Genomic DNA, 12,484 nt, shown 5'->3' on the forward strand with positions numbered 1-12,484 from the left:
TAAGTGATCACTTTACACACGTATAACATTCACCAATTCTACCCATTATTGACAACCACACTACTCAAATTCTTGGAAGTTCTATATATATGAACCAATTTAGAAACCTTGTTCTTGAATCACTAGAACTTCACTAGAGACATCTATTGGTGAGATGTAATGAAGCTTTTTACTAAGCAGAAACTCTTATATTAGAATGTGAGATCCGAATCCTGGATTATAATCACACACATGAGAAACCCTGGAAAATACCATTTTCATTTTTATTATTAAGCTTATAATTTGACCAGATAATTTATTTACAACATTTTGAGTGTGTCCAAATACTTGTTCACAAAATCTGGATCTCCAATTACAGGAGTTATTTTCATATTATTTTTTGACATTATGTCAAATGTTACATGTGTGTAATGTGATCACTTAAACCAGCCTATGACGGTCGTAAGCCCCGTAAATGCCCAAACTTCCATATTCTTCTTCATCTTTGATGAGATATCAAAAAATAATATGAATAGAACATAAAGTATCTAGGCTGAGGTAAGCATTACACAGGCCAACAAAATGAATAAAAAATGAATGGATGTAAATTTTGTTGTAAATACATGTCGCTCTCTCCTTTCAACAGCGTCATATATCAAAAATCGTCAATTTTCAGTTGTGCATGTTTTCGGAATGCCCAGAAAATGTACTATATCCCAGTAAAAGCGGCATATTTTAAACTTAATATTTACCCACTACAGGGCAGAAAGTGTTGTTTTTGCATTCTGAAGAAAAGGTGTTGTTTAATTATTTTTTTAAATATACTAAATATTTTTCAAATGGAGAAAAAAACCTTCAGGTTTTACCTAAAAAGACCTGTTGCACATAAATAGTTCAGTAAGTGGCTTGATATTTATTTTTAATACATTGTATTATATTTTTAAACTTTAAAAACGTTCTCCTGAAAAATCAAGTTTTTTGATGTATGACGTTGTTGAAAGAAGTGAGCGATATATCTTATTTGACCCATGACCGGATTTCGTCATTACAGACATCATCAGACTGGTCCGACATCTTCACCATTATTTTATTACATAAAATGCAATTCCACCAAAAAATGTCAGTACAAAATTTAAATCCAATAAAAAGGTATGTAATATTTTCCGTATGGCTTCAACAGCATTCAACATTTTGACATGCCCTACGTAAAGTGCCCTAACTACATTTTTGTCAATTTGGAGATATTTGGTGTATGTTATCAACTGACCGTTATCTACAAATATAAACAAACAAAAAATACATATAAAATAAATTACACCTAGTTTTCAGACGTATAAGACGCTATCTACATTGAATTTTCGAAATGAATTAAACTCTTAAAACGCTAACTACTTAATTTTGACAAAGCATAAAGTTTTAAAACGATTTAATACATTATTTTATCATGTTTTTGAAAGAATAATACTAGTTTAGAATTTCAGATAAAACCGTTAATTAATAAAAAAGAATACGTTGAAAAAACCTTCTAAGCTCTCTCCTGTAAAGTAACAGATCTGCAGATGGAGTACTTTACGTAGGGGCTGTCGATTTTATACAAAGGGATCTTACAAAATCTGGACACCTTAACCTTTTAACCGCGTTAACTTTGTTCCTGAGAGACGCCCGTGCGCGGCGGTATTTTGCCATTTTTTAAATGATTACTTTTATCATGTATTTAGTTAAGAAACGATTTATTTTCCTAAACAAAAATGTTCAATGGGATTCATTGTGCCTTTTTGGTATTCTATAATACACGTGTGTCATATTATTCTTGAAATATATCGTAATATAAACAAATAAGATTGTAACATAAATAAATCAAAGCACGCATCGTGTGTCACTCTTATCCACTGGCGTTGGTAGCGTCAAGAGTGAGACAGATATAGGGCATGATTATGGCGCGGACTAATTACCGACCTCGAGAAAAATCAGGGATCTGTTCTTTTATTTATCCTTGTGATTTTACAAATTATTAGTCAGATATTTCAACAGATGTCATAAGGCCAAGGATTGACGTATTATTTTATCCAAAGTTCCACACCGTGAAAAAATCCCTCCAAGTTGAACTTAGATTCGAAACTTAGAGCAAAGTAAAAACACATACGGTTATGTCAGCCGCGTATGGGGCATGTTTTGTTAAAACACATACGGAAATCTCGAAAAATGTGTATGTACATGAGATGGCGTAGACTTACTTTCTTGCCTCTCTTATAATGTTGGCAAAACAATGCTCCCAGGCGTACATCTTGATGACCTGGATCCCTTGGATGATTTCGTTCATCAGCCTTATTCGATTGTCAGTCTTCAGCGCCGATTTCATTCTGATTTCCGCACTGAGTCGGCCCAGCCAAGCTGAAAACAAAAACCCATTACAGAGACGTTAGAAATGGCAAACTCGGAACAAGAATTCATTTAGATATACATATTTATAACATAAACAAAAAATCCCACTTAGGCAAAGTCTGTGCGTGGAAAAATACACTATACAGTGAAACCTACATCTACCGTTTTTAAAGGGACCTATTGAAATTATGGTGCCTCAACCAGCCCCAACCACCATGGACAAATATGACACGAACGGCGTCAATGCCTGTGCAGTAAAATGCCGGATATACAATAAAATACTTCACATCTAAAATTTGTATTCTTCTTAGACTTCTAACCTCTTCTTTTTCTTATTGGTGTAGGCCTTGTGGTGTGTTTTTAAAAGGGATTAGCCTCCTGCGATGTCGATTCCCAGCTATCGATCTATCTCTTTGGTGGTCTGCCCGTGAGTCGTCTGCCATGGGGTTAGCCGTACAGTGCGATGTGGGGAAGTCTGGATAGTTCCATTCTCCTCACATGCGCGTACCATTGTCTCCTTCGTTGCCTTCCCCCCCTAACGACATTTTCGATCTCGCATATTTCCCTGATCCTGACGTTTCTTATTCTATCTCTACTCTTGCCTGATATGCTTCTTAGAGTCTTCATTTCTGATATCTAAGCGCGTTTTTTGTGCCTATGGTGTCCGCTCTACTTTCGATCCCATACGTCATATGGGTCGCACACAAGTTTTGTAAATCTTGACTTTGCAGCCGATCTTCATCTCAGGATGAATATTTCAGGCATCCTGAGATGGCTGCAGCCTTGTTTACTTGTCCCATCACTTAGCATCGCAGATCTGTTTGACCACACAGGTCCACACCCAGGTATTTGAATTTTCCACCTGTTCTAATAATCAACCAACTTTTAACCTACCAATGGTTAATTTACAACATTTTGAGTGTGTCCAAATACTTGTTCATAAAATCTGGATTTACTCCAATTACATGACTTATTTTCATATTATTTTTTGACATCTCATCAAAGATGGAGAAGAATATGGAAGTCTGGGCAATTACGGAGCTGATGACCATCATAGGCTGGTTTAAGTGATCACTTTACACACGTGTAACATTCACCAATTCTACCCATTATTATTGACAACCACACTAATTAAAAAATTCTTAAATTTTTGGAAGTTCTAAATGTATGAACCAATTTTGAAACTCGCATTAGTACGTATACTAGTAAAAGAGTTTCTGCTCAATTTAAAGCTTCTTTTTGTCTCACCAATAGATGTCTCTAGTGAAGTTCTAGTGATTCAAGAACAATGTTTCAAAATTGGTTCATACATTTAGAACTTCTAAGAATTTGAGTAGTGTGGTTGTCAATAATAATGGGTAGAATTGGTGAATGTTACACATGTGTAAAGTGATAACTTAAACCAGCCTATGACGGCCGTCAGCCCCGTAAATGCCCAGACTTCCATATTCTTCTTCATCTTTGATGAGATGTCAAAAAATACTAATGGTTATGCAGATTGGGAGGACGGTATCTTTACTCGATCCTATCTCCTTGTGTATTGACTTCTCAATCCCGCATTCATAGCTTATTTCAATAGGTCCCTTTAAAAACGATAGAAAGAGGTTTTTTGTGCAATATACTACTAGTAGATCTAACACAAATATGCATGGCCAAGTTATTTATATTCCTCGGTTTACCTGTAAATTCGATATATCGCCTGATTGATAATAGGCGATTGACAATAACAATGTGTTTGTAGCATTCAATTGTTCATAGCTGTTTAATTTACGGGGAAAAGTTGATTGTTTACAAATTTGTACACAATTGCATTATTCTTCTGCTGAATGTTATATGTTCATTGTGGACAATTGTATGGAACTCAAATTCTCAGGAACAGGTCAAAAAATGTTTTATTTTTATTTTTAATTTTGTTTGAATTACACTTGGTGAATTTCTCATAATGTATTGTGACATGTGTTTCGATTTGCATTCTGCATCATTGTGTTTGAACATGTTGCAGAATGCATCAAAACACAGCACACAATAGATTCTAAGAAATAGTGATATGTATGTACATATTTACAAAATGAAATAATTTTTTTCTTGTGATGTTGAAGAATTGCTTTCACCATCACTATTGACAAGATTGACAATTGAAACTGGCGTAGCAGGTTCGATTTCCGCCTAGTGCAAAATAAATTCAAGTAAGATTTACTATATGGAGAAATAAAGTAGCTTTGTTTTTTGATCCAGGCACTTTTATCATTATAAACTAACTAGTTTCGGCAACAACCTGTTTCAAAACTTGTTATAAAACAAACCCTCTTTGTGTTATAAAACAAACCCTATTTGTGTTATAAAACAAAATCTTTTTTGTGTTATAAAACAAACTATTATTTGTGTTATAAAACAAACCCTGAAGTGGGCAACAGGTTGTTGCCGAAACTAGTTATTTTATTTCTCTAAATAATACATGTCCGCCTCCGTAGTGTAATGGTCAGCACGCTCGGCTACCGTTCTGGAGGTCCCGGGTTCGATTCCCAGGGGGGGTCGAATAAATATAAGTGATGTTTTCACTCTCATATTTATTCAATATTACCCCGGACTGGTACCTGAAGCGGAGGGCTGATCACCTTTCCTTCGTGTTAACGATCAAGATAACACTGCGTTTATATGACGCAGTGCCCTATGCACCATTGGGGTGCGGAAGGGTTTCAAAAAACAAAATAATTGTTTCAAATAATACATTACAATGGTCCACAAAGTTAGTGCTTTAACCCGTTGCACTCGTGACTTTTCACAACTTACTTTTTTGCAATACGAACACATCCAAATGCTAACCAGGACCAACAACTCAACAACTGGCGGGACAGAAATGTACTTGCATTAGTACATATCCCAGCCTTTTATTATTTAAAAAACATAACGGTACATAGTGGCGACATATAGTCACCAACCAATTTACAGGGGAATTTACCATGTTGACATACTGTCGCCATTCGAGTGCAAAAGGTTAAATATTCAAAATACAAGAAAGATTTATTTATTAATTGGTCCAGGTATTTGTGATCCTAGGATCCTCACCTGTAGACAAGCCTCTAATATACGCTTGCAGATTATTCCTTATAAAAAATATACAAAAATAAAACAGTTAAGGGTTGGGAGAACTTACCTTGTAGAGGGATGAAGCAGAGAAGGAAGGCCACCCCTATGAGGGCGGCTGGACCGATATTGTAATACATCAGGTATATGACAATGGTCCCCTCTATAGGCGCACGAAACAGCTCCAGGATGAAGGCGACACACATGTCAAAACGGTTGGTGTCATTCGTCAACAGGTTGATCACCAGACCCCCCAACCCGTCACCGCTGCCATTTGCTTTTAGGTCCAAACGAAGTACCTAATAAAAAAATTAATTAAAATTCAAAAATAATGTTCCAGGTGATGATTTCCTGCACCGACGAATTTTCTCGCCAAAATTCGACCAGTAAGTGGTTGCACCTTTCTTTTATTAGAAAGGTGTGTTGAGATGGTTTGGACATGTCGCTCACTCCTTTCAAGAACGTCATAAATCAAAAATCGTCAATTTTCAGTTGTGCATGTTTTCGGAATGCCCAGAAAAGTTACTATATCCTAGGAAAAGAGGCATATTTTTAATTTAATATTTACCCGCTACAGGGCAGAAAGTGTTGTATTTGAATTTTGAAGAAGAGGTATTGTTTTATTATTTTTAAATACATATTAAATATTTTCAAATGGAGAAAAAACCTTCAGGTTTTACCTAAAAATATCTGCTGCACAGTAAAAAGTTCGATAAGTGGCTTGATATTTATTTTTAATACATTGTATTATATTTTAAAAATTTAAAAACGTTCTCCTGAAAAATCAAGCTTTTTGATTTATGACGTTCTTGAAAGGAGTAAGCGATGTAGAACGAATGGGTGAGGAAAGAACGGTAACACAAATTTATGAGGCGAATGTAATTGGAAAAAGGAGCAGAGGAAGACCGAGAAAAACTTGGCACGATCAGGTATGCCAAATACTTGAAAGCGGTCAGGTTAGGAGTCGAAACAATCGGCGGGTGTGTATGAGGAGAATGTTTGCAAAGACAGAGTGGTGTGGCGGTTCTATTCTTAGTTAGTTAGTTAGTTACCTTTCTATATATGAGAGAACAGCATCCGACGCGCATCTTCATGGCCGTGTGCAGCAGCTCATTGAGGTACGGCTGCACTATGCACACGTTGACCACCATGCTTAGCACGACGCCGCTGGCGTACATGTACGCTTCCTCTCTGGAAATTTCCGTCTGGCCCGGAGAGAAGTACGATATGAGCACGCCCAGACACAAGGGCTGCGCTATCCTGGAACGTGAGTCAACTGTTTTGATCAACTGCTGAATTGGGTGATGAGTCCTCAAGGGATGAGAGGAGGTTAGCTCCCAGAGAAATCAAATTAAACATTAAGTGATTTTTCACTCAAATATAGGATTTTTTTTAGATGTTTGGTTTTTAACATTGTTTCTACAGTCAGTTTGACAGTTGACAGTTGATTTGCAGTCAGTACGTTTTGCCCTTTTACCATGAATACTGAATGACCATTATTTTCAATTTATTTCAATTTCAATTTATTTATTTCAATTAATATATCATAACTATAAAAAATTTGAATCATATACATTAAAATAAAATATATGCAAGAACTATTGCTAAAGGCGTAGAAGAATCCCGCTTCGGAAAACTCCTTCAGACACATGGAACAGATCGATATCGAATGCGATATTGTTCAACATAGCGGTAGCTCTTCCTACAGGCATAACCATCGCCAGGTTGGTCCTGTGTATAGGAATGTGAAAGGTAACAATCGGGAACATACAGACCAATGTTCCGGATAATTTCAGGATTATCGATCATAATTTCATGTCACTAAGCAGAATTTCCGAATTCGGAGTGGAGAAAACCCAGAAGCCTCTGTCGAGACGCCCTTACATCTATTAAAAGTGAATGTTTGGTGTGCTTTATGAGCAGGTGGAATCATTGGCCGGCCAGAATATTACTGTCAATGGAAAGCGCTACAGAACTATACTACTATTACTATTACTAACTTCTTCATACCTCAGTTGAATGGCATTGATGTGACAGAGCTGTGGTTTCAACAAGATGGCGCAACATGCCACACGGCGGGTGCCATCATCAATTTATTGCGGGAAATTTGTTGTTTTTAGACGTCAGTCTACTCATTAATTGCACAGCCCTCATATCGCAGTCGTACAGGAGAAAGCGACCAACTAACAAAACGTAAAATGTTCAGGAGGGCCATTTAAGTCACTTTTGCTTGGCAACAAAATAAACATCAATGCAGTTAGTTATTTTAAACAAGTCAATATATTATATTTCCAAGTTTAAAATCCTTTGGGACTTTTCAACGCAATATTAAGCTAGTAAGATATCAAAGAGTCAATACACTTGGTCACTTTCTCCTGTATGACTACGATATATATCTGTATTATTTCTTTACATATTTCAATAAGGATAGAACCAATTGTCAATAATAATGCCATAAATTTACAATTTCTACCTCAACGTAACTTCCGTGATGACAAACGCCAGATTGACGATCATGAGCCTGATGCCATGTTGCGCAAAGAGCACTTTGATGAGGGACGGCTTTGGCAGCGCACTCTGCGTATTCCACGCATCCTGGTACCTGGACCCGATAACTCCTGACCTGTGGCTGCCGAGCGGTGCAAACAGATCGTCGAGTTCTATCTGTCTCTTGAAGCCTTTGGAGAAGAGGTCTCTCATCCACCTACAGGACAATGGAACGTTTTTTACACACATAATATAAATACAGTAAAACCTTGATACTCGTAAAACAGACTAATTATAGGGTGGGGGGAGGAAAATTGGATTACAGATTTTGTATGGAGGATAACGAAACACCAATCCACATTCTCTATAACTGTGACGCACTCGCTCGCAAACAAAGTCACATCCTTGTAGGACCACTACTGGACTCCGAGTAAGAGAAGCTCCTACCACCAAGACAAGTTGTGAGCTACATGACTCACGCAGGTCTTGAGAGTGAGCTATGAGTCACAATAGAGCTAATATGGTCGCAGTGACATAAGGGATGCAGGATCCCATGACCTCAAATTTATATTTAAAAAAAAGGGTAGGTGGTGTCTTGTTTATAAAAATAAAGTCTGTTATATAGTAATAGGTTTAAAATACATAAAAAATCATCCTACCAAAAAGTAAATTGCGATGACCAGATCATAAATTATTGTACCAAAAAGTAAATTGGGATGACCAGATCATAAATTATTGTACCAAAAAGTAAATTGCGATGACCAGATCATAAATTATTGTACCAAAAAGTAAATTGCGATCAGATCATAAATTATTGTACCAAAAAGTAAATTGCGATGACCAGATCATAAATTATTGTACCAAAAAGTAAATTGCGATGACCAGATCATAAATTATTGTACCAAAAAGTAAATTGCGATGACCAGATCATAAATTATTGTACCAAAAAGTAAATTGCGATCAGATCATAAATTATTTTACCAAAAAGTAAATTGCGATGACCAGATCATAAATTATTGTACCAAAAAGTAAATTGCGATGACCAGATCATAAATTATTGTACCAAAAAGTAAATTGCGATGACCAGATCATAAATTATTGTACCAAAAAGTAAATTGCGATGACCAGATCATAAATTATTGTAAAAAAAAGTAAATTGCGATGACCAGATCATAAATTATTGTACCAAAAAGTAAATTGCGATGACCAGATCATAAATTATTGTACCAAAAAGTAAATTGCGATGACCAGATCATAAATTATTGTACCAAAAAGTAAATTGCGATGACCAGATCATAAATTATTGTACCAAAAAGTAAATTGCGATGACCAGATCATAAATCATCGTACCAAAAAATGAATTCCGAGGACCAAAACATCAATTATCTTACCAATAAGTGAATTGCGAGAACCAGTATGCACCTTTTCTTGGACTGATTTTTCGGTCATGACTATAAAAGCCAGGGTCCATTTCTTGATGGAAGACTCAACCAATGAGAGCTGAAATGCAAAAATTAGAGTTAAAAGTTGAAAGAGAAAGAAGACTAAATGCAGTTGAAATGCGTTCACTCAGATGAATGTGCGGCAAAACATTGAATGATAGATGTTCGAATGGTGATATAAAAAAAGAATGCAAGGCAGAGATAAGCATTATCGATAAAATTAAGAAAGATGTGTTGAGATGGTTTGGACACATGGAATGAATAAGTGAGGAAGGAACGGTAAAACAAATTTATGAGGCTAATGTAGCTATAAATAGGCGCAGAGGAAGAACGAGTAATAGTTTAATAGTTTACCTGTAATAGTTTACCTTAACAGAAGTTAGATATTATTCAGAAAGTTATGCTCTAAGGGGTGATTTTTTTTAAGTACATCAAATATGCATATCTTTATTGACATCTCAACATAAATGAATGAGAATATGTAAGTATATGAGAGTATTTACTGGGCTTACGAACCGTCAAAGGCTGATTTAAATGAAGTATTTGACATTTTATTTATTATTTCGGCATTAACTTTGTGGTAAGACATGTTACAATAATTAAAGAAAACACTTCGTTTTTTACCACTTGAGTTTTATTATAGACTACATGTTTCAGAAGTTAAACTTCCATCATTCAGGTCTGTATAATAACTAAAATATAAAATATAAAATTGTTCTATAAATAAGGAGAGGGGAAAGTAAGGGGAAGGGGTTAGTCAAGGGACGGAGTTTGAAAACAAAGGAAAAAAGCAATGGTGAAGAATTTTGACACAATATATTATTTAATAAATTATTATCCATTTTTCCATTGTTTTCAAACTCCGTCCCTTGACTAACCCCTTCCCCTTACTTTCCCCTCTCCTTATTTATAGAACAATTTTATATTTTATATTTTAGTTACTATACAGACCTGAATGATGGAAGTTTAACTTCTGAAACATGTAGTCTATAATAAAACTCAAGTGGTAAAAAACGAAGTGTTTTCTTTAATTATTGTAACATGTCTTACCACAAAGTTAATGCCGAAATAATAAATAAAATGTCAAATACTTCATTTAAATCAGCCTTTGACGGTTCGTAAGCCCAGTAAATACTCTCATATACTTACATATTCTCATTCATTTATGTTGATATGTCAATAAAGATATGCATATTTGATGTACTTAAAAAAAATCACCCCTTAGAGCATAACTTTCTGAATAATATCTAACTTCTGTAAAGGTAAACTATTACAGCTAAACAAAGTTAATAAAATAAAAATAATACTAATTGTTATCTCTCAAAGTAACAAGCCAGTATTTGTCTTGCGGTAGTAAATCACCGCTTTCCTGAGCTTAGATAAACTGACTCGGGGGACAGTTTTTCTAATTTAAACAAGTGCCGTTGACATGGTGCTAGATAAGTGAAATGCAGAAAGGTGAACCTTGAATCTAAGACACCTGACAAGCTGTTGTCTTGCATTCGCAACTGCTAGATACTTGTCCCTGTGCACATACAAGCTTATATATGTAATAAAATACCTAGGTACCTACCTATACATTTTATTAAGTACTTACATATAATAATAAAACCCTTACCGCACCCCAATGGTGCATAGGGCACTGCTTCATATAAACGCAGTGTTACTCGATCGTTTACACATGAAGGAAAGGTGATCAGCCCTCCACTTCAGGTACCAGTCCAGTGTAATATTGAATAAATATTAGAGTGAAAAAATCACTTATATTTATTAAACCCCCCTGGGAATCGAACCCGGGACCTCCACAACGGTAGCCGAGCATGCTGACCATTACACTACGGAGGCGGACAAAAATCCTTACATATAGTACCTACATAAAGCAGATCTACCACCAGATGTCGCATGCGTCGCACTGAATAAAACAAAAGACATCAGATAGAAAAAAAATAATATTCTGAACTGTCAGAATCAGATAGATAGATAGATAGAAAAATATTGTAAAGATTAATTAAGAATAAACTTTAATTATAAACTTTAATTACAAAGCAACACATTGTTTATTTTACTATTATACACCCACTTTGCATATTTTATACACCCACTTTACATATTATATACACCCAATTTACGAAGGAAAATATTACCACGTTATATATATTGGAAAAACATCTAGAAATTTTACAACATTTTGAGTGCGTCCAAATACTTGTTCACAAAATCTGGATTTTACATCTCACCAATAGATGTCTCTAGTGAAGTTCTAGTGATTCAAGAACAAGGTTTCTAAACTGGTTCATATATATAGAACTTTCAAGAATTTGAGTAGTGTGGTAGAATTGGTGAATGTTACACGTGTGTAAAGTGATCACTTAAACCAGCCTATGACGGTCGTCAGCCCCGTAAATGCCCAGACTTCCATATTCTTCTTCATCTTTGATGAGATGTCAAAAAATTCTAGAAATTTTAATATCCGATGTAAAGAGCATACAAAATGTCTAAATAAAAATAATTATTCTGAATTTGCCAATCACCTAATAGAAAATAATCCAGATCACCACAGAAGCTCTAAAGCTTAGCAAAAAACAAATAAGGATCCTAACCAGGACCTTGGCAAGACACTGCAGACTGAGGAAACACATCGCTCCCTCCTTTCAAGAACGTCATAAATCAAAAAACTTAATTTTTCAGGAGAACGTTTTTAAAGTTTAAAAATATAACACAATTTATGAAAAATAAATATCAAGCTACTTATTGAACTTTTTACTGTCTAACAGATCTTTTTAGGTAAAACCTGAAGGTTTTTTCTCCATTTGAAAAATATTTAGTATGTTTAAAAAAATAATTAAACAATGCATTTTATTTAAAATGCAAAAACAACACTTTCTGCCCTGTAGCGGGTAAATATAAGGTTAAAAATATGCCTCTTTTGCTGGGATATAGTACATTTTCTGGGCAATCCGAAAACATGCACAACTGAAAATTGACGATTTTTGATTTATGACGTTCTTGAAAGGAGTGAGCGACATGACAAAAATTGGACTACATGACTCCCCAGTATGCAGATTTTGTATGGAGGATAACGAAACGCCAATCCACATTCTCTACGATTG

The 12,484-nt window shown here is 35.3% G+C and overlaps 1 protein-coding gene across 1 annotated transcript in view; it reads right to left on the reverse strand.

Annotated features, from left to right (window-relative positions):
• The window catches only part of LOC148308990 (putative multidrug resistance-associated protein lethal(2)03659), a 54,721-nt gene that overhangs the window by 30,023 nt on the left and 12,214 nt on the right, over positions 1-12,484 (reverse strand). The window contains exons 2-6 of the mRNA XM_088260742.1: positions 9,324-9,432; positions 7,919-8,149; positions 6,498-6,705; positions 5,516-5,744; positions 2,214-2,370 (exon numbers count right to left, since the gene is read on the reverse strand). Coding sequence (XP_088116868.1) covers positions 2,214-2,370; positions 5,516-5,744; positions 6,498-6,705; positions 7,919-8,149; positions 9,324-9,403 — 905 coding nt within the window. The 5' untranslated portion in view covers positions 9,404-9,432. The remainder of the gene's footprint in view (positions 1-2,213; positions 2,371-5,515; positions 5,745-6,497; positions 6,706-7,918; positions 8,150-9,323; positions 9,433-12,484) is intronic.

Source organism: Brachycentrus maculatus, unplaced genomic scaffold (assembly GCF_059751285.1).
Source record: "Brachycentrus maculatus isolate JH-2025_06_01 unplaced genomic scaffold, ASM5975128v1 h1tg000142l, whole genome shotgun sequence".
Taxonomy (NCBI): Eukaryota; Metazoa; Arthropoda; class Insecta; order Trichoptera; family Brachycentridae; genus Brachycentrus; species Brachycentrus maculatus.